Source organism: Heterodontus francisci, chromosome 26 (genome assembly GCF_036365525.1).
Source record: "Heterodontus francisci isolate sHetFra1 chromosome 26, sHetFra1.hap1, whole genome shotgun sequence".
Lineage (NCBI taxonomy): Eukaryota > Metazoa > Chordata > Chondrichthyes > Heterodontiformes > Heterodontidae > Heterodontus > Heterodontus francisci.
The window spans coordinates 41,054,135-41,076,560 of record NC_090396.1 but is presented as its reverse complement, the minus strand read 5'-3'; the positions used below and the strand labels follow the sequence as shown (position 1 = coordinate 41,076,560).

At 42.0% G+C, this 22,426-nt stretch overlaps 1 protein-coding gene across 4 annotated transcripts in view; it reads right to left on the bottom strand.

The window, feature by feature from the left end:
* The window catches only part of LOC137384287 (septin-9-like), a 413,392-nt gene that overhangs the window by 297,751 nt on the left and 93,215 nt on the right, over positions 1–22,426 (bottom strand). For 2 of the 4 annotated variants that reach the window (XM_068058094.1, XM_068058097.1), the window contains exon 1: positions 3,140–3,350. The exons of 1 other annotated variant lie outside the window; for it this stretch is intronic. In XM_068058094.1, the coding sequence (XP_067914195.1) occupies positions 3,140–3,161 (22 nt within the window). In that variant the 5' untranslated portion in view covers positions 3,162–3,350. Of the gene's footprint in view, positions 1–3,139; positions 3,351–22,426 lie in introns of those variants that run through there. One more of the 4 variants, XM_068058098.1, reaches the window with a different exon arrangement.

Sequence of the window (22,426 nt, the reverse complement as noted above, 5' to 3'; positions counted from 1 at the left end):
ACAACTGCCCATACAACTATGCAAGACATTGTTACACATACTTTGCAATCAAATAAAGTTGCACTTCATAGCATAATGTTACCATTTACCACATCACATTTTATAGCTGAAAACAATTTTTAATTTTACTGGTTACCAAAACAGTTGAAATCATGCCAAATATTAGCAATGGATCCACCAACACATGCATCAATAATTCCTATCTTAGTTATACAAGGCAATAAATAGATTTTGCCAAAAAAAAATCATTCGTGGAACAGGAGCATCACTGGCAAGGCCAGCAGTTATTGTCCATCCTTAGTTCCCTCAAAGAAAGTAGTGCCTTCACAACTTCACCCCTTAACAGCTATGACCACCCAGCTGTGTGTGATGGAGCAAGTGCGGTGGGATGTAGTTGTCAAGGTAATAAAAAGGAAAGTGAAACAAAGCAGGTAAAATTCAGCGTCGGTGTGGACAGAAAATGAGTGACCGTGGATGGCTCACCCATTATCCATCCTGCCCAATTTCCTCCCCACTGCAATCAATTTTATATATGAGGTTATAGGCAGAAAACAAGAACTACATTTCTTCAACATAACTTGATCACAAATATTTCTCCTTGAATTTTCTCCTTTCCTGAAGACAATTTCTCTTACTGGGATACAGTAGCACAAGTGGCAGTAACCTTCCAGCAAATCACCAAAGCAGCCATTCTTTCTACGAGTGATCGACAGCAAGCGCTGACTATGGATGGTATCACAGCTTTCATCACACACTCACTTTCCAGCATGGAATGGAGGTAGATAGCAAACAAAAATGGGAAGTGTGGCATTTTGCCCCCACCCCCACATTTTCCTAGCTGAGGAATGCTAATGCCAAGTGTGAGGTTTTCTATCTTCAGTTCACAAAACAGCTGGACTACATAAAAACTGGGTTCAAGATTAAATTGACACTCTGAAATCCAAGATATACTGTGTCTTCTCACACAACGCAGAAATTCTCAGATACTGAATGTGCGTGTTGAACATTCAGTAGGAAGACCCTGTCAATTGTATACCAAATTTCTGGCATAGATGCAAAAAAAAAAATAAATATTGCACCAAGTCTAACTTCCATGTAGGTAAAACTCCACAGGAAAACTATTTGTGGAATAAAAGAGGGCTTGGCTGATCAAGCTCATCTCAACAATTCTGTATCAGTGTTAAAAGAGAGCAGATAATTGAGAGTCTGTTTGAGTAGGAGTCTGCAACAGTCAATGAGTTTGGAAAATGTCAAACTATAAGTATTAATGGAGTCTGGTCTCAAGACACTGCACTTTAGTCTTAAAACACTTAGATTTTTGACACTTTATCTCACCAGGACAATTCAAATTATAGAGATATTACAGAATTTTCAAATGGAAGGAAACAGAAGAGCTTTCTTTGTGCAACATTGTCACTCACAGCAGTCAAATGTGGCCAATGCATATATTGTATATTTTTCATCTTTCACATGACATGTATTGCAAACTGAAACCAGACTTGAAGAGGTTACTGAGGAATTTTGATGCATGGGATAAAACCTCCCAAATCATACATTTTAAGGGGAGGCAGTGGCGTAGCGGTAATGTCACTGGTCTAATAATCCTGAGCCCAGTCTAATGCCCTGGGGGCATGGGTTCGAATCCCACCACAGCAGATAGTGAAATTTGAATTCAATTTATATAAAACAAATCTCGAATTAAAAGCTAGTCTAATGGTAACCATGAAACCATTGCCAATTGCTGTAAAAATCTATTTGGTTCACTTTAGGGAGGAAATCTGCCATCCTTACCTGGTCTGGCCTACATGTGACTCCAGACCCACAGACTCTGAAATGGCCTTGCAAGCCACTCAGCCCTCAAATAAATAAAAAAAGTTGGTTGCTAACTCTCAAGTGATATATCAGGATATAGGAGCCAATAGGTTCTTTGGGATACTTTTAAAGTTATACAAAAGGAATAACTGGAGAGAATTTTTAAAAATATATTAATGGTGGTGGGGGCAAAGTAAAATAGCAATACGATGGAACTATGTAAACCAGTCTGCTTTTAGCAAAGTGAATTAAACAAATAACTGTCTGAAAGGATTCTTACCTCTTGGGAGCCAATTTTAAGAATCAGTAATTGTATGGTCGATAGTGGAATATCCAGAATACAAAATAAATTTAGATAGTTTCAAACCAATGTTACAGCCCCAAGAAAACCAGTTACCTCGCAGATTTGTTTTGCAAGCATATTGTACATATATAAAATATAAAAACACAAACAGCTCACAGAGTGATACAGGTAATGCCTACTTTAAGGATTTAAAAAAATAAAAAATAATAAGATTTTACAATGTAGATCAGAAACATAGCTATTCAGTCTTATTCTAATGGAGCTGATTTAATTAAGTGAAATAGAAAGGGGGGGTGGTGGGGAAGAGAGAATGAGTTTCATGTTACACAGATATATACAGAACTCTGTCTGGAATGTATTAATGTTTATTAAAAAAAAACTGATGTTACTGTACAAGCAGCATACAGCTCCAGTCCTGCCTAAGCAAATACAAAAAAATCAGGAGGATAGAAGAGCAGAAAACGTATTGCCTTAAGAAAACAAAGTACAACAAATCCAGACAACTCTACCACCATTGAGTGCTATTAGCTACTATAATACTGAAATGACATCTTGCTTCCTTTATTTACTTAACAAAATAAATTTACAGCCATGGAAATATACATTTTGGCTCAGATCAAGGTCCTTCAAAACAGCTGCTGCTTCGTCGTTTAAAACAGCTCCATGCACAAAATGGGATGGGCATGGTAATGTTAACAGACTTTACAATTAGTCATCAGAAGCCAAACGGAAAGCTGATATGAATGTTTAGTCATTACCTATTTTAGTTAAAATTTTACAGAGCTTTTCGTCTATTCTTTGTGTATGGGAGGTATAACCTACTGCAGTGTTTATGGTCCCAAGAAAATCAACTGCTTCACTTTTTAATTATTTTCAAACATACAATCCATGAACTTCCCTGCTACTAATTTCTGCTAGCAGAAAAATAATTAAAACCTTACATCAGTGGTTTTCAAAATGGAAGATCTCTCTTCCCAAAATATCCAGTAAATGAAGACGAACAAAATCTGTGAAAAGACTTACCTGAAAAAGAAGATTTCTTCATGGCTGATTTCTAAATTGCATAGAAAGGGCACTCTTCAGGATCAGGTTAGATTACTTCCACAGTGATCAGTAATCAAAATAAAGCCAATATCACAGGGAACTGACTTAGCTTCACAGACTTTCATTCAAAGAACCAGTAACTTGAGCTCCCTTGCACACAGTCCAACTGTTCACGAAACACTCCCATTAATTAGTACACACCTTTCCTAATCAGATGAACTTAGACATCTTTGGCCTTGCCCAACTAAACAAAAGCAGCAGGGAAATCACAGAGCTCATTTGTTCTCAAGCATGTTTTTATTAACTCTTAGTAGTAACTGTTACGTTTATTGTAACACAAGTTGAAAGAGCTATGTGTATATTTGATACAATTTTATGTACTTCAATAGGAAAATCAACATTCTTTTTGGTGTGTTATAAAAGCACCCTAACTACCCTATCTACATGGTGTAGCTCATTTAGTACAGTTACATGGACTGTTGGAGAAATTCACTGTTCAAAGTACATTACAGTTCCCATCTAAAGCTGTAAGCTAATACAAACAGTTTCACATTCGACCGCATTAATGACAAACAGAGATACTGAAATAAATTGAACTCATTGTTTGTAATAAGAGTTTCTCATTCATTATTGTAAGACTTTCATTCCTCATATTAATGTAAATCGAACAAATGAGATACTAACTACTACATTCCAGATAACATCTTTATGAGAGTGTCTAGTGCCACTTAGTTTAACTGCTCAATTTCTACAAACCCATTTTACACAAATTATAAAAATTAAAGCTCAGATTCTTTACAGATGATACAAGCTCATCCAAACGAGCATTTTATTTGTGCTTTGCCCAAGCCTATTACAACAGATGAGAAGCAGGTGTTCAAGGTATTTTTTTCCTTTTCTGCTGGGTCCTAAAACCAATCTGGTTTAGGTGCTTCTGTGCATTGCACTATAACAGGAATAAAACTAAATGTTTTCCCTCCAAATTGTTTCAAAGCTTTTTCACCTGTGTATTCTATTCTTTAGTTAAATGTCCTAAGAATAAATAAGGCAATCTAATAAATATTTTGGGAACTCACTCAACTGAAGAAAAATCTTTAAAGTAAAGGCTGCCGAATGTGTTTATGAGTTTAGAAGGAAGCAGCCCAATGCTATTTTAACATGGCTTAAAAGTTTTCCCAGCATTGAATCGTTTAAAGTATCTTTGAATTTACAATTTCTGAACTACATCCACAACTTTTATTTTGATTGTTCCTTATGTATCTCACAATATCAGGCTGGATGGGCCATATGGCCTACTGCTGCTCCCATTTCTTAAGTAATCATCACACAATATATCAACTGCTAAAGTGAATTGCATTACAAACTTTTTCATATTGTTACCACCCGGCAAAGTTATTATAGCTTTCTCCCAAACACTGCCTTTTAAATTAGTCTAAAGATTACATTATATGCATTTCCTTTCAATTAAAGACTTATTTTTCAATCGTTGTTGGCCTCTAATATCAGTAAGAGGATGGGTGTCCTTAGACTGAACTCAGGAAGTGATAGGGGAGATAAACTGAACTAAGCTTGGGAGCTTATCAGACCCCACCAAGAACAAACTTCCAATCGTGCTTTCAATATTGCTAATTTGGGACCTCCTACTTCCACACAAAACACTTCTCACAACAGACCCTAAACGGGGCCCAAACTTTAGAATGCTTAGTCGGACTTAATTGTCAAATGCAGATTACATTTTCAGTTTTTGTTACTTTCTAGAGGTTTCGTATGCATTATATCTGGATTTGAATGTTTAATTCTATCCACTTCATTCATATGTATGGTCTGGTTGCAGCAAATAGATGTCCTGCAAAGTGACAGTCACTTCTGGACAATGTTTCTTTTCAGTGGGAAAGCCCAAGCAATGCTGGCTGTCGCTGTCTGAATCTCTATTTGTTTGAGTGAGTGAAGTTCCAATCAGACTGCAGGCTTGGCTACACAAGAGGATGAGTGCACACGAAGTATATGAGCCTTCCTCAGAACTCTCCCTCCCCTAATCACTAAATCAACCCTGTAAGGGTGGAATATGCATCCCTTTTCTTCAGGTGCAGTTTCTAATCCATGAGAGGGCATGCCATCCAATTGTTTTTACATAGAATTTGCAAATACTTAAAGAAGTCTGTTCTGGCTAGAATTTACATTTTTGGGCGGCGCAGTGGTTAGCACAACAGCTCCAGCGGCCCGGGTTCAGTTCTGGGTACTGCCTGTGCAGAGTTTGTAAGTTCTCCCTATGACAGCGTGGGCTTCCGCCGGGTGCTCCGGTTTCCTCCCACAGCCAAAGACTTGCAGGTTGATAGGTAAATTGGCCATTGTAAATTGCCCCTAGTGTAGGTAGGTGATAGGAGAATGGTGGGGATGTGGTAGGGAATATAGGGTTAATGTAGGATTAGTATAAATGGGTGGTTGTTGGTCGGCACAGACCTGGTGGGCCGAAGGGCCTGTTTCAGTGCTGTATCTCTAAAATAAATTAAAAAAATAAAATAAATTGTTCTTTCAGGCTGCTCAAATCCCCTGACCGCAAAGGGACCCCCTGGACATCAACCATCATCTCTGTTGAATCATGTTAATGACACAGATTTTGCAGTCAGCGGCAGATGAACGGTACCACCCGTTCATTACACTTACATGTAACCAGAAACTTTCCGTGGGCTTTTTTTTACTGGAACTTGCAGTTATTCGAGAGCCAAAATAGCTGGTGTAAGCTTGGAGCTCTTCCCCTCATCACAATCGTACCCTCATGCCTTTCTCCTTTCATAGACCCAAGAATTGCAAACTGGCCAAGCAGTGGTAGAAGAACAAGAGGTGGAACATCAGGAATGATGATGTGATGGAGAAGAAATCCTGTCAATCTCACACTCAGCCACCAGCTCAGATGCTGACTCCGTGCATACTTTAGAGGCAGGATCTGCATGTGGTGAGACATTGGGCAGGTGTGGGCTGCAGCCAGTGCATGGGACAAGGTTGGCACAGGTGCCCAGCTTGCTAGAGGATGAAGTCGCAGATGACTTCTGCCCTGGAAGATTCAGATGAGGACCTCAATGAGGCGGCCTACAGAAAAAGGCTGATGAAAGGCTTGGTACGTTGACAGGTCTGCCAAAAAGACCTGCGGTCAAAGTCAAGGAGCATGGAGCAGCCCGGTACTAACCTGGCACAGGGCTTTGTGCAGAGCTTGGAGCCCATCCTTTCCAGCACTCGCATGCTTGCGGACCCAACCATGGTGGATGTCCGATGGCTGCTGTCTCAGCTTCCATTGAAGCACAAACAGAAGCCAGTCAATGTCTGGGTGGGTGCTGCAGTGGAAGCTCAGACTGAAGTCGTGCAGGATCAGCGTGCTGCCATTATAGCTGTGGTTACCAGTGTTCGAAGGGACTTGCAACGTGTCACAGCAGTCCAGCAATCTGTCCTCCAACAGATTGCTAGGATTGCAGAGGCACCACTCTGGGGAGTGTCAGTGGCTCCATGGAGCATGAACCTGCTGTCTTTCCTCTGGAAGACAGCACTCATCCTCCCATCTCTGCCACTCCTCCAGTGCCCTTGCTGTTGTTTGTCAGCCACCAGCCCAGACTGCTGCCGCCCACGCTGAGACGGTGCAGTCTGAAGCTAGGCCTTCTAGGGCCAGAGCTGCTCGAGGTGATGCTGAAAGGCCATCTGCAGTCTGTCCCATGAAAAGTCAGCAGCCTTCCACCAGCCATGCTGCAGCCACTGGGATAGCACTGCATCAGGCAAGGCAAAGGCAGACGGGCGTGATTAGTTGATATTTGCGTGCAATATGGTATGGTTTGATTTATAAATTTGGTTTGGAGTGTTTATTTTGAGGTGACTTATTTTTGCATTGTCTGCCGAGTGGACGCTGTAATGGTCAGTAACAGAGATAAGGTAAGGTGAGGTACGGAATTGAGATTGCATGAACTGGTATTGCCGTCAGATGAATTGATCTGAGTTTATTGCCTCCTCCTCTTCCTCCTCCTCAGCTGGTCCCAGTATAGCTGGTGGCAAGGGCTGTGCGCTCATGATTGCGAGGTTATGCAGGATACTGCAGACCACCAGAGATCTGGACACATGCTCTGCCTAGTAGTGCAGAACTCCTCCAGAGTGGTCCAGGCAGCTGAAGCATTGTTTAAGCACCCCAGTGGTTTGCTCTATCATATTTTGTGTGGCAGCATGGCTATCATTATATGCATGCTACCCATGCATGCCTGGGCTGTGCACTGGAGTCATAAGCCATGTGTGAAAGGATAGTCCTTTGGTTTGTTGTGGTGGCTCAAAAGCAGATGACACAGCAGACTGCCGCAGAATGAAGGCTTCATGACTACTGCCAGGACACCGGGTATTGACTTGCGTGATACCCTGCGTACGGTTGTACGCCAGCTGGACATTGAGTGAGTGGAATCCCTTTCAGTTGTGTAACGTCTCACAGTTGACCACAAAGCAACGTGTGTGCAATCAATGGCATCCTGCACCATGGGGAAGCCTGCTACCCTTGTGAAGCTGCATACTTGCTCTCCCTGCTTCTCTCTAACAAGAGAGAATGGAATGTATTCAACTTTCTTGGAATAAAGAGTCTCAGTATCTTCCTTTATGCAAAAATGGATGGCAAACTGGGAGATGTTGCAAATATCGCTGGCTCCAGCCTGAAAAGAAGCCAGATGCACCTTCACAGTGGTCACCTTCACGGTCACTGGCAATACCATCTTTACCCTGATCTAAGGCGGTAGTTGTCATCATTGTCATTGGCTGTCCCTCGATTTGAGGAGGACGTCTATTCAAGGCCACTAATTTCTGCCATGGGTCTTCAGGTGACTGAACAGGCCGATTCTTGACCCGCAGATCTTTTGGCACATGTGGCAGGATATCCCACAAGGTAGTGGGATCTGGAGTGCAGTACTTCCTTTTCTTTCCTTCTATGCTGCCGCTCTCCCTCATCATGAAGGCGTTTGGACTCAAAGCATGATGTAACTTGATGGACAAGTTGTCGCCATTTTGAATGATTGGTAGCAAGCTCCTCCCAGTCATCAATGTCAATGCTGTTGTGTTTCAAAGAGAGCTTCAGCGTGTGTTTGAAGAGTTTTCTTTGTCCTCCCCTGGAACGCAGGCCATTTGAGAGCTGAGAAAATAGGATCTGGCGGGGGAGATGGCTTTCGGCCATCTGGACATAGTGTCCAGTCCACTGAAGTTGGTTTTGCAGGAGTTTTGCCTGAATATTTGTGGAGCTTGCTTCACGAAGGACACCAGTGTTTGTTTAACGATCCTCCCATTGAATCAGGAGATTGCAGCAGAGGCATTGCTGATGGAATTTTCCGAGCATTCTTATGTATCACATTCCAGGTCTCACTGCAGTATAGGACTGTGGTGACAACACTTGTTCTGTACACTAGGACTTTTGTTGACTTGCAGAGGCTTTTTTTGTCAAACACTTGCTGCCGTATTTTCTAGAAGGATGAGCTGACGCAGCTGATCCGATGTTGGATCTCCTCGTCAATGGTGGCCTTTAGACAGAGGTGGCTGCCAAAGTATGGGAAGTGCTCAACATATTCCAAAGTCTCTCCTTCAACATATACGGGAGGTGGAACATTTGGTTGACCAGGTTTTGGTTGATATATGAGTTTTGTTTTGGCAACATTCAATGGCAGGCAGAGTCCCTTGTATGCAGAATTGAAGAGATCGCGAGCGGCTTGCAAATCTGGTGCAGAGTGGAAAACGAATCTGCAGTCATCCACAAACTGTAGATCATGTATGGTTATGGTGGTCAGTTTAGATTTGGCACGAAGCCAACTGAGGTTAAAGAGTTTTCCATCCAGGTGGTATTTAATACTTACACCAGTGGGCAGCTGATCTTTCATGAGGTGAATAGCCACTGTCAGGTAGATTGTAAATAGTATAGGATCTATCACACAGCCTTGCTTGACTTTGGTCTGGATTTTGAAGGTGCCTGTTTCAGATCTCCCGCTCAAGCCAGTTGCAGTCATTTCATTATAGAGCAATTGCAAGATTAAGATGAAGTTCCTTTGACATTCAAATCTTTGGAGCACAATCCACAGAATCTCACTATTTACTGAGTCAAATGCTTTGGTCAGGTCGAAGAATGCAAAGTGCGGTGAACTGATGCCTGCTGGACAGATCATCGACTTGTTCAATTGGTGATGAACATCCACCTATCACCAAGACATCACAAGACCCAAGAGTCCAAGAGGAAGAAGAACAATGTCTCAGCCCTAAAGCAGCCCGACCGAAGAGAGGAATCCCAAGTGCAGCTCACAACCAATCTGGAAAATCTTCATGCAGTCAACTCAATTTTAGAACAGTGGGAACAAATAAAGTCAGCTGTACTAGACTCCTGTGTCCAGACCATTGGGTTGGAGCATCGTTCTCACCAGGACTGGTTCAACGAAAACGTTGCTGAAATATGTGGCCTTCTGGAACAAAAATGAGCAGCCTTCATTGCTGTAGTTGTGGCTGCTAACTAACCAGAGTAATCGATGATCCCTTTAATTGGTACTGATGTTGAGTCCTTCCCGTTGCTAAATGCGTATTCAGCTACCTGAGGTTAAGAGAGGGCATTAGCTGAAGCCTTGAGCTCCAAAATGGCAGCACTGGCGTCAAATCAGCCTTACACCAGAAGTTTGCACATGGGCCATGCATACTATGATGGAGATGAAATGGCACTCATAGTGCAAGAAAAACCAGGTGCTGAGCTTCGTAGAGGCTAAACCAAGAAGTGTCAGTGAGAATATTTTCTTGAATGTCATACCATATACAAAAAACAAAATAAAGTAAGGGAAAGAAAGATGGGGTTAAGTGAGAGAGATAAAAGAGACAGGAAGAAAAAGTTTTTTAAAAAAAGATTTAAACTTAATAGTTTTAAATTTCTAACAATAATTAAAATCTGAAGGAATGTGATTCCACAATTTAAAAAGTATGTTTTCAGTACCAGAGATGTTGTGTGGCAGTAATTAAAAATCATCATGATGTTAAAAATTCATTTACACTTGAATGGACAAGTCCTAACTTTTTCTGATGTTTTTAGTGGGTATCTAATGGGCAAGTACCACAACTAAACACCCTTCATGTGTAGAATGCTGAGACTCTCAGCGAGATGCCGGTATAGTGAAGCTTCTGGGGGAGTAGGGGAACTCCGTCAGCAACTTCCTGATTTCCGCATTTAGCTGTATATGTGTGAACCCTGGAAGTTGCTGCCTCATTTACTCCATAATAATGGTGAGTGTTGATAGCATCACTATTATTTCTGTTGCAAAATCTGACCATTTAAACTTTTTTAGTGTGAGTCTTCTATGCTCTCTTTTACCACAACTGGAAACTCACCCAGGCAAATTTCATGTGTTGAAGGCTTCTACTGACTGCCTCAATCCAAATAAAGTCGTAAATCTGGGCAGACCCACTTCCCATTGTTACTTTGGCTAATATTTACTAAGCTTAACACAGTTCCAACTTCCCTTCCATTAAGATTTTACTACTTTTTTATTGAAGGTTCTGGAATTGACCTCTATGGTACTGTAATGAACAGCAGATGAAAGCGGAGGTGGCACAGAACATTTGCTTTAATTACTGCTCATTTATCATAAGGAGCCTTTCCCATAATCCAGATTCAATGAAACTCGCAAAGTACTCCAATACAGTTAGTATCAAAGGCCTGAATTCCTCAATATTTAATCTCATTTTTATTTCAGTGGAATTGGAAGGTAGTTGAAGATATTTTCTTCCCTCTCTCTGAGTGATCATTTGGTCAAATACCATCCCTTGTGAAGGGGTAGGACAGAGACCTGCTCCATGCTTCCATCAATGGCCCTTTGGAACCATCCAAGATTCCTTTCAATGTTTTTATGAAGATTTGGAGACTCAAAATTTGCAAATTGTTAAAATAAAATGTTTCTTACTGTTTTAGATTTGTAGTGACTTATAATAGTGTTTCTTTAAAAAAAAATGTTGGCACCCCACTATTGTATTTTGATTAACTTAGCTAAATTTGAATGGAAGCTACCTAACCTGTATCCTTTAATTAGTAAGTATTTCCAAATACACAAAACCACTTAGAATAGACAGATTACATTTGATCCACTCTATAGAATTTTGAAACTTTCCTTTTATGCTCAAAACTTTGTTCAAGTCAAATGAAAGCTTCCTCTATTCCCAATTCTTGTTAATAATTTCATAGTTCAAATAAATTGGATAAGGTCAGCAATCTGGGCCAAGATATTGGTGATGCCTTTCTCCTTAGCAGTTGTGAGGAGAAAGTGTTTCTGTCGACAATGGCCTCTCACCAAGTACCTTGAAAGGGAAGTCTCCTTCATGGCAGGAATGTCTCCTTGCCAAAGCCCTCACATAAGGATCTTGATTAGGAAGTTGGTGATGCGTAAGCCTAGTGTATGACATTGGACTTGAATTTGGACATCTAAAGCACCAGGTACCTGGCACAATACAAGTTGGTCTGTGTGATACTTTAAACCATGCTGAAGGCAGATATCCATTGTATATCTGTTGAGGAAGCTCTGAGACATGGGATGACAACAGGTGGAAGACATCAGTGAATAAGTTTGGATGCATGTTGGATTGTGGGGGGGTGGGGTGGATTTTCCCCCTGCAAAAATAGGATAATACAGTGCGGAGAGATACTCCAATCACAAAAACCGCAAGGCCGCAAACAACTGGAAGGTTAATTTTATTTGACATGTTTTATTTTTACATTAAATCTTGTAGCCAAGATCTTGGTTGGCTACAGGGCTTCTCCTTCCTCTGCTTTATGAATGAAGTAGAGCAGGATCAGGAGGACAATTGCCAGGCTGAATAAGCACTGTGAGCTACCTCTGACCTCTGCCCCCTGGTACCTGCACTTCCCTGTCTACAGCTCCACAAATGGCCACTTCCTCATGACCTCTCAGCAATGATTTGAAAGGCTGTGCCTATCTAATGAAGAAGTAACTGACTGAACTGTGCCGCATGCCAGACCAGCTGTATGCAGAGCTAATAAAGGAGGCTTTCAGCTGCCTACGATCTGAGCTCACTACCAAATGAATCCTGCCATTGTGGTCGCCTTTTGGAAATAAATGTAATTCAATTGTCTGCTGACATGTAGCTCTCCTACAAAACTGCCATGGCTCACATTTGGAAATAATTCTACTGCTCCTCCCTGCAGGAATTCCCCCACTTTGGTTTGAATAATTCTGTATATATCCTGTTAGTAACAAAAAGATCTCACTGAGAACAAATCTGCTGCTTAAGGCCACATGCCTCTCCTTAGTGAATATCTTTGTTGTCCTTTCATTCCTAATGTCCGACTTCTTCTACAATGGCAGGGGGTTTTGAGGTGACTGGCTGATGTGCTTTGGAAGATTAAGGTGGAACTTCTTTTTCTTTAGTTGTAGGCCTTTACGGTTTCAGAAGACCTTCCTTAATTCGCCACACGAAAAAGTGCTGGCAATGAAATATCTGACATGTGAGTCTTCGACTGCATTCCTATCTGTTCAGCTGTGGGAAAAGAAATGCTTGAAGGAGAAGAAAGGGGGAGTGAGTAATAATATTGCGGTATTTCAAACATGTTGCAGATGGTGTTTGATGCCATGAGGAGAAAGTGGATGCACTTGGGAAAGGTGATTATTAGTTACTTCGTTACAAGTCCTGAATCCTTTTTGGTGAGATCAATTAACTTATTTTGGCATTGAGATGCTACTGGAGATGTCACTCCATGTCAAAGCCTCCTCCTCCAACTATACCCTAATCATGTCTTTTCATGTGGGCCAAAAATTGAGGTCCTCATTTTCCAGATTAATGACAATAACACCTTAACGGAAGTATCTTTAAATTTGTAGACTCAGTGCCCTTAGGAAGCAACAAAAACATTGCACAAAGCCAGATTGTTCAAGATGCAAAATTGACTGTCTTGGCCCTTTCAGCTGCTGTAACAGTGCAGGATTTCTCCCCACCCCTCCCCCACAGTGGACACCCTGTAGAAGAAGCTTATAATCCCAGGAACCCACTATAAAAGGTAATGAAGGTATATTGAGGAAAATTGGACTGATTCTTGATGTTGTAACACTTCATTCTATAGAACAGCAAGATCATGGGACCCATCATCTCAAGTCACTCACTATGCTTTTTGGGATGTATAATTTCTCAATTATTGTTGGACAAACATCCTAGAACTCTCTACCTAACACCATTGTGGGAGCACCATCAGGCCTGCAGCGAATCAAGGAGAAAGTCCAGCACCACTTTCCCAGGGCAACTAGAGATGGGAACGATTGCTCAAGTCCTTAAAGATTGTTCAAGTCCTGAGAAGAAAAGTGCAGTGCTGGCAGTAAATCCACTGACGAGGAAAATCCCGCTCACAATGAAGTGTGTTCCAAGCTTGGAACTTTGCTAATAATTATGTTTCTTCCAAATCTTGTCCACAGGACAATGGAAAATATGATCTGAGATCATCACACTGCTATTCAGAAATGTGTTTTTGACACTATACATGAAATATGAGTTTTACCAATCTACAGACAGCATTGTTTTCTCCAGTAGCATTTACATAGCGCCCCCATGTGGTTTACTTTCAATTCAAATGAGACCAGAATCATAAGGTTATGCACAAAACCCAAATAAGTCATATTCATTGATTTCGAATTAAACTTTTGTTATTTATTTTAAGAATTTTACAAAATTGTTACCCTTGAAACCAGTTCTACTCATTTTGTCTTTACATAGATAAAGAATTATGGACGGGGGTGATTATAAGACCATAATCTAACCAAAGCATTTAGCTGTAAACACAAATCATAAGGCCTATAACTTGACTGATTTATGGATAGTATCTGAATCTTGAAATTCAGTTCCAATGTTCCAATCAGTTATTTATAATAATTGATTTACATTTTTATTTAAATTAAGTGGTTTACTAGTCTTTCTTTCCCTGTAGTCTAATGGATGGAAGCAGGTCTTGTGTCGGCAAACATCTGTTTTTGACATATACTTTTTGTGTGTTAAGATTCTTCTACCAGTGAATAAAGCTGGCACCTTGATAATAATGATGAAGGGAGCTAGCAGATGTGAACATTTATAGTTTACATTTTTGCAGCATTCTATTAGCATATGTCATTATGGTAACTTTGCTGGAGTGAATGAGGCACATTAGACAATGCACTCCATGTACTAACTACACAAGGGCATACTACCTTATTGTAAAACACAGATAACCAATGTGCATACCTATGGCAAGAGGACTTGGACCAATCCAGAGCATTAGTACAAGCAATTGGTACAACTCACACTTTACATTCACCTGCCAACCAGTGGTCAGACTCATACCAATGCATATAAATTCAAAGTGGGGCATTGCCTTCTATAGAACCATAGAAAAATTACAGTGCAGTACAGTAGGAGGCCATTTAGCCCATCGTGTCTGCGCCAGATGAAAAAACTAGCTACCCAATCTAATCTCACCTTCCAGCACCTCGTCTATAGCCTTGCAGGTTACAGCACTTCAGGTGCAGGCCCAGTACCTTTTAAATGTGTTGAGGGTTTCTGCCTCCACCACCATTGCTGACAGTGAATTCCAGACACCCACCACCTACTGGGTGAAAAAATATTTCCTCATGTCCCCTCTAATCCTTCTACCAATCACCTTAAATCTGTACTCCCTAGTAATTGACCTCTCCACTCGGGGAAACAGGTCCTTCCTGTCTGCTCTATCTAGGCCCCTCATAATTTTGTACACCTCAATTAAGTCAGCCCTCAGCCTCCTCTGTCCGAGGGAAACAACCCTAGCTGATCCAATCTTTCCTCACAGCTGCAAATTTCAAGTCCTGGCAATATTCTTGTAAATCTCCTCTGTACTCTGTCCCAGAGCAATTATGTCCTTCCTGTAATATGGTGACCAGAACTGTACGCAATACTCCAGCTGTGGCCTAACCAGCGTTTTACACAGTTCCAGCATTACATCCCTGCTTTTGTAACCTATTCCTTGGTCAATAAAGGAAAGCATTCCATATGCCTTCTTCACCACTCTATCTACCTGTCCTGCCACCTTATGGGACCTGTAGATATGCACGCCAAGGTCTCTCACGTCTTCTAACTCTCTTAATATCCTCCCATTTATTGTGTATTCCCTCACTTTGTTTGCCCTCCCCAAATGCACTACCTCACACTTTTCTGGATTGAATTCCATTTGCCACTTTTCCGCCCACTCAACCAAATCATTGATATCATTCTGGAGTCTACAGCTATCCACTTCACTATCAACCACATGACCAATTTTTGTGACATCAGCAAATTTCCCAATCATGCCTCCCACATTTAAGTCCAAATCATTAATATATATCACAAAATGCAAGGGACCCAACACTGAGTCCTGTGGAACGCCACTGGAAAGCGCTTTCCATTCGCAAAAACATCCGTCGATTACTACCCTTTGTTTCTTGTCACTGAGCCAATTTTGGATTCAACCTGCCACATTCCCCTGTATCCCATGGTTTTTCATTTAACTGACCAATCTGCCATGTGGGACCTTGTCAAATGCCATACTGAAATCCATGTAGACCACATCCACTGCACTACCCTCGTCAATCCTCCTTGTTTAGATTTAGATTTAGATTTAGAGATACAGCACTGAAACAGGCCCTTCGGCCCACCGAGTCTGTGCTGACCATTAACCACCCATTTATACTAATCCTACGCTAATCCCATATTCCTACCACATCCTCACCTATCCTTATATTCCCCTACCACCTACCTATACTAGGGGCAATTTATAATGGCCAATTTACCTATCAACCTGCAAGTCTTTTTGGCTGTGGGAGGAAACCGGAGCACCCGGAGGAAACCCACACAGACACAGGGAGAACTTGCAAACTCCACACAGGCAGTACCCAGAATTGAACCCGGGTCGCTGGAGCCTCAAAAAACTCAATCAAGTTAGTAAGATGTGACATAAAACCAAAAAGTGCTGGAAATGCTCAGTAGGTCTGGCAGCATCTGTGGAGAGAGAAGCAAAGTTAATGTTTCATAGAGAGATACAGCACTGAAACAGGCCCTTTGGCTCAACGAGTCTGTGCTTACCAAAAACCACCCATTTTATACTAATCTTACATTAATCCCATATTCCCTACCACATCCCCACCTTCCCTTAATTCTCCTACCACCTACCTACACTAGGGGCAATTTACCTATCAACCTGCAAGTCGTTGGCTGAGGGAGGAAACCGGAGCACCCGGCGGAAACCCACGCAGTCACAGGGAGAACTTGCAAGCTCTGCACAGGCAGTACCTAGAACTGAACCCATGAGGTTGCGGTGCTAACCACTGCGCCACTGTGTCGCCCCAGTTTCAGGCCAGTGTCCTTTCATCAAAACTGGCAAAGGTTAGAAATGTAATCGGTTTTAAGCAAATAAAGTGGGGGTGGGGCAAAGAGAACAAATGGGAAGATGTTGATAGGACAGAGGGTCACAGAGAATAACTGACAAGGAGATCATGGGGCAAAGGCAAAGTCAAAGAGTGTGTTAATGGTGTGGTGAAATGCAAAGTGTTAGTGCAGAGAGAGTGTTAAATGACAGAATAATGAAAGCCCTAGCCAAAAGCAAAACATGAAATAAAAAGTGGGCAGGCACATGGTAAAAAAAGTTTAATGATGTAACAATTAAAATAAAATGAAATATAAACAAAAAATACAAAGTAAAACTAAAAAAGGGATAACGCTAAAAAAAATGGGGGGGGGGCGGGTTGGAGAGGTAGTCATGCTCTGAAATTATTAAATTCAATGTTCAATCCGGCAGGCTGTAGCGTGTCTAATCAGTAAATGAGATGCTGTTCCTCGAGCTTGCGTTGATGCTCACTGGAATACTGCAGCAATCCCAGGACAGAGATGTGAGCATGAGAGCAGGGGTGTGTGTGTGTGTTGAAATGGCAAGCAACAGGAAGTTCGGGGTCATGTTTTCGGACTGAGTGGAGATGTTTCACAAAGTGATCACCCAATTTGCGTTTGGTCTCCCCAATGCAGAGGAGACCGCATTGTGAGCAGCAAATACAGTATGCTAAATTGAAAGAAGAACAAGTAAATTGCTGCTTCACCTGAAAGGAATGTTTGGGGTCTTGGATAGTGAGGAGAGAGGAGATAAAACGGCCGGTATTATACCTCCTACGATTACATGTGAAGGTGCTATTAGAAGGGGACGAGGTGTCAGGGGTAATGGAAGAGTGAACCAGGGTGTCGCAGAGGGAATGATCCCTTCGGAATGCTCACAGGGGAGGGGAGGCGAAGATGCGTTTGGTAGTGGCATCATGCTGGACGTGGCGGAAATGGCAGAGGATGATCCTTTGGATGTGGAGGCTGATGGGGTGGAAAGTGAAGACAAGGGGAACCCTGTCACGGTTCTGGAAAGGAGGGGAAGGGGTGAGAGCAGAGGTGCGGGAAATGGGCCGGACATGGTTGAGGGCCCTGTCAACCACAGTGGGGGGGAATCCTTGGTTAAGGAAAAAGGGAAAACATATCAGAAGCGCTGTTGTGGAAGGTAGTCGAGTTGTTACATCAGAGTAGATGCGTCGGAGACAGAGAAACTGGGAGGGCAGACCTGCTGAGTATTTCCAGCACTTTTATTTTAGTAAGACATGACCTTCCCTTAACAAATCCATGCTGACTATCCCTGATTAAACCATATATAATTAAAAGCAAAATACTGCAGATGCTGGAAATCCGAAACAAAACAAAAATGTGCTGGAAATACTCAGCAGGTCTGGCAGCATCTGTAGAGAAAGAAGCAAAGTTAACTTTTCAGGTCTGTGACCTTTCATCAGAACTGGTTAATCTATGCCTTTCTAATTGGCAGTTTATCCTGTCCCTCAGAATTGATTCTAATAATTTACCCACCACCAAGGTCAGACTGACCAGTCTATAATTATTTGGCCTGTCCCTCGCACCCTTTTTAAACATTCGCAGACCTCCAATCCTCTGGCACCTCGCACGTATCCAGTGAGGATTTGAAGATGATCCTCAGCGCATCCGCTATTTCCTCCCTGTCTTCCTTTAACAACCTGGGATGCAATCCAACCAGCCCTGGCAATTTATCCACTTTCAAGGATGTCAGACACTCTAGTACTTCCTCTCTCATTATGCTTATCGTATCTAATATTTCACACTCCTCCTCTAACTACAATGTCTACATTAGCCCTCTCCTTTGTGAAGACAGAGACAAAAAAACTCATTAAGAACCCTGCCCACATCTTCTGCATCCACACGTAACTTCCGTTGTACATCTCTGATAGGCCCTACCCTTTCCATAGTTATCCTCTTGCTCGTAATGTACTTATAAAACATCTTTGGGTTTTCCTTGATTTGACCTGCCAATAATTTTTCTCTTTTTCTCTTTTTGCTTTACTGATTTCCTTTTTTACTTCACCCCTGCACTTTCTATACTCCTCTAAGCTTTGATGAATCTTGGAGGAGGTAATGCAACAAAAGTAAACTGGCTGTCAGCAGGTCTCTACAACAATTTTCACACAAAATTACACTATAAGGTGGTCATGGATGATTGTGGCGAACAATATGATGTAATCACAGAAGGAAAATCAATCCCGCTCAATTATGGGCAAATTCTACGAGCAGTGCAGCTCGCAACAGAAGGTTTACTTTCTTAGCTTGTCTCTTGAAATTTCTCTACTGCTCATCTTAACTCACTTGGAAGGTAAGGGATATGCGAAAAACTCCATTTGAAGAATGGTAATGAATCAACCCTAACAGTGAGTAATTTGGTAGGCTCATGTATTACCCTTTCCATACCACAGAGTACATTCGCAAAGCAGCATCTCTTTTCAGGAATGGGCAGGACTTGTAAGTTTAAGTTCCATGATAATAACTCATAATATGACCAAACTACATGTCCTTTGCAGTCAAACATTTAAGCTTTTAATGAAATGAAAGCAGATAGTACAGAATTAAGATGGATTCGGCACTAAAAGGCATGTCAAAATGCCAAATACAAATTTTGAATTAAATACTGCAAGAAGAGTTAAAGATAATGATTTAAAAAAATTTAGCTAAAAAGAGAAAAAGAAAACTGAGGGATGGAGTGGGGGAGGGGCAGTGAAAGTGGGGTGAGTGCATGATAACTAATGCTGCAGGAGTTGCAAATGTGCTAAATAGATTTATTGTCTCAAACTTTACCAAAGAGGAGACAAATAACTTATTTGATCGGGAAAGGGAACTAGAAGCAGCTGCAGAGGAATTTTGGAACAATTTTCACATTGCTTACCAGCATGGTTGTGAACAGTAGTGTAACTGTAAGGTAAATAACTCTCAGGGGCTGGATAAGATTCTTCCAAGAATTCTTGATGAAATAAGGGAGGAAATTGCACAAACCTTTTCACAAATTTTCCAGAAATCACTGTACATTGGTGAGGTCCCTAGGGACTGGAGAAAGATCATTTTTGCTACTTTAATTCAAAATAATGTACAATAAGAATTAATAATGTCCAAAAGACCATTCAGAATCCTACTGTGGTCAGACAGCTGCAAATTTTTCTGTTTTATGGATTTCTTTAATACTCTATTAATATTACAGAAGGTTACCTCCCACTGGTCATCTTCAGTTTATACTGTGAGGCAGATTTAGCAACAGCTGATCAATATTCATTCCTATTCAGTTTCTTCAAAGTCACAGATGTTTTAAAGCAGCTGGGTGCTGGCAAATCAATGTATGAGCAGGTGATTTCAAATGGACAGAAAGCCTGTCTGGTCACCAATGACAAAAGTGCACTGTTGGCCTGAACGTGTGTGCTGAGAGGTAAGTCCAGTGTAACCATAACTAAGATTCAATTGCTACCACTGACCACGTGTTCAGTTAAGGCATGCTTGGGTCTGCAAAAAAAACCTCCACCCGAGCCCGACAGAACCACATCCAACCTGAGCCTGACCCAGCCCGAGTCCTTCTATTTTTTCCTGCGCCCGACCCAGCCCATCAGTTAACTTACCTTCCATTTTTTTTACTTTCTTGCTGATCTGCACAAGCTTAAAATAACTGTAACAAAACCACCTTTCCAGTCAAAAAATTAACAGTGGAGCCACTTACTTGCGATGGAGCGTGACCAGCCTGACCCAACCCGAGCCCGTATGTCGGACCTGGAAGTGCAACCCGACCTGACCTGAATCCGACACATGTTCTTGGGTCCCGTCAGGCTCGGTTCGGGTAGCAGGCCTTTAGTGTACAGCACCACCAATCACCTAGTGGGAAATGGGTACTGTCCAGTGTTTTACTAAGTTATACAGGCCCAAAGCTCCTAAATTAGATCCCCAGTCTGTGCTTAGTTAGCTGATCTCACTGAGGAAGCTTTAGGAACAGAACAATTGTTCCTGTGTCTTGGGCTAAGGAGGGGAGAACAGTTGGGCTTTCTGCTACTGAATGCAAATCCAATGACCCCTGGTAGAAAGTGCATGTGTGGTTGATAGGTTAAAAAAAGGATTAGGCTTGACTTTCTAGGTTTCTACATGAAGAATGCCCTAGGTAGGTTGTAAGCACTAACAGACCTAAATCCATCAAGAGCTTTTGCTTACAGAAGGGATGGGTACTGTGGGAAAAACTACCGGTATCTATAAACACTAAAGGAAAAGGGAAATTATTTCAGCCAAACCATGAGTTTGGAGAAATTCCAGTTCCTAAATGGAAATGTTTCCATGAATACAAAAGAATGAACAAGTAAAACAGTGGTCCAAGGTTTTGATGACGCTTTCTCTTCACTAGCTATTTTAGACTTCCAGAGGACAATTTTTATTTACAATCATACAATGGGCAAGATTTTCCTGTCATAATTATGGTGAGGCTAATGATGCTCGTCTTTTCTTTATTCATTCACAGGATGTGAGTGTTGCAGGCTAGGCCAGCATTTGGTACCCATCCCTAATTGCCCTTGAGAAAGTGGTGGTGAGCTGCCTTCCTAAGTACTGCAGTCCATGTGGGGTAGGTACACCCACGGTGCTGTTAGGGAGGGAGTTCCAGGATTTTTACCCAGTGACAGTGAAGGAACGGCGATAGAGTTCCAAGTCAGGATGGTTTGTGACTTAGAGGGGAACTTGCAGGTGGTGGTGCTCCCATGTGCCAGCTGCCCTTGTCCTTCTAGGTGGAATAGGTTGCTTGTTTGGAAAGTGCTGTCAAAAGAGGCTTGGCGCATTGCTGCAGTGCATCTTGTAGATGGTACACACTGCTGCCACTGTGCACCGGTGGTGGAGGGAGTGAATGTTTAAGGTGGTGGATGGGGTACTGATCAAACAGGTTGCTTTGTCATGGATGGTGTTGAGCTTCTTGAGTGTTGTTAGAGCTGCACCCATGCAGGCAAGTGGAGAGTATTCCATCATACTCCTGACTTGTGCCTAGTAGATTGTGGACAGGCACTGGGGAGTCAGGAGATGAGTTACTTGCCACAGAATTCCTGACCTCTGACCTGCTCTTGTAGTCACAGTATTTATGTGGCTGGTCCAGTTCAGTTTCTGGTCAATGGTAGCCCCGAGGATGTTGATGGTGGGAGATTCGGTGACAGTAATGCCATTGAATATCAAGAGGAAATGGTTAGATTCTCTCTTGTTGGAGATGGTCATTGTCTGACATGTATGTGGGGTGAATGTTACTTGCCACTTATCAGCCCAAACCTGAATGCTATCCAAATCTTGCTGCATGTGGGCATGGACTGTTTCAGTATCTGAGGAGTCGCGAATAGTACTGAGCACTGTGCAATCATCAGAGAACATTCCCATATCTGATCTTAGGATGGAGGGAAGGTCATTGATGAAGCAGCTGAAGATGGTTGGGCCTAGGACACTACCCTGAGGAACTCCTGCAGTGATGTCCTGAGGCTGAGATGATTGGCCTGTAACAACCACAACCATCTTCCTTAGTACTAGTTATGACTCCAACAAGTGAAGAGTTTTCCCCCTGATTCCCATTGACTCCAGTTTTGCTAGGGCTTCATGATGCCATACTCGGTCTAATGCTACCTTAAGGCAAGGGCAGTCACTGTCACCTCACCTTTTGAATTCAGCTCTTTTGTCCATGTTTGGACCAAGGCTGTAATGAGGTCTAGACCTGAGTGGCCCTGGTGGAATCCAAACTGAGCATCAGTGAGCAGGATGTTGCTGAGTAAATGCTACTTGATAGCACTGTCGACAACACCTTCCATCGCTTCGCTGATAACTGAAAGTAGACTGGTGGCGTGGTAATTGGCTGGATTGAATTTGTTCTGCTTCTCGTGGATA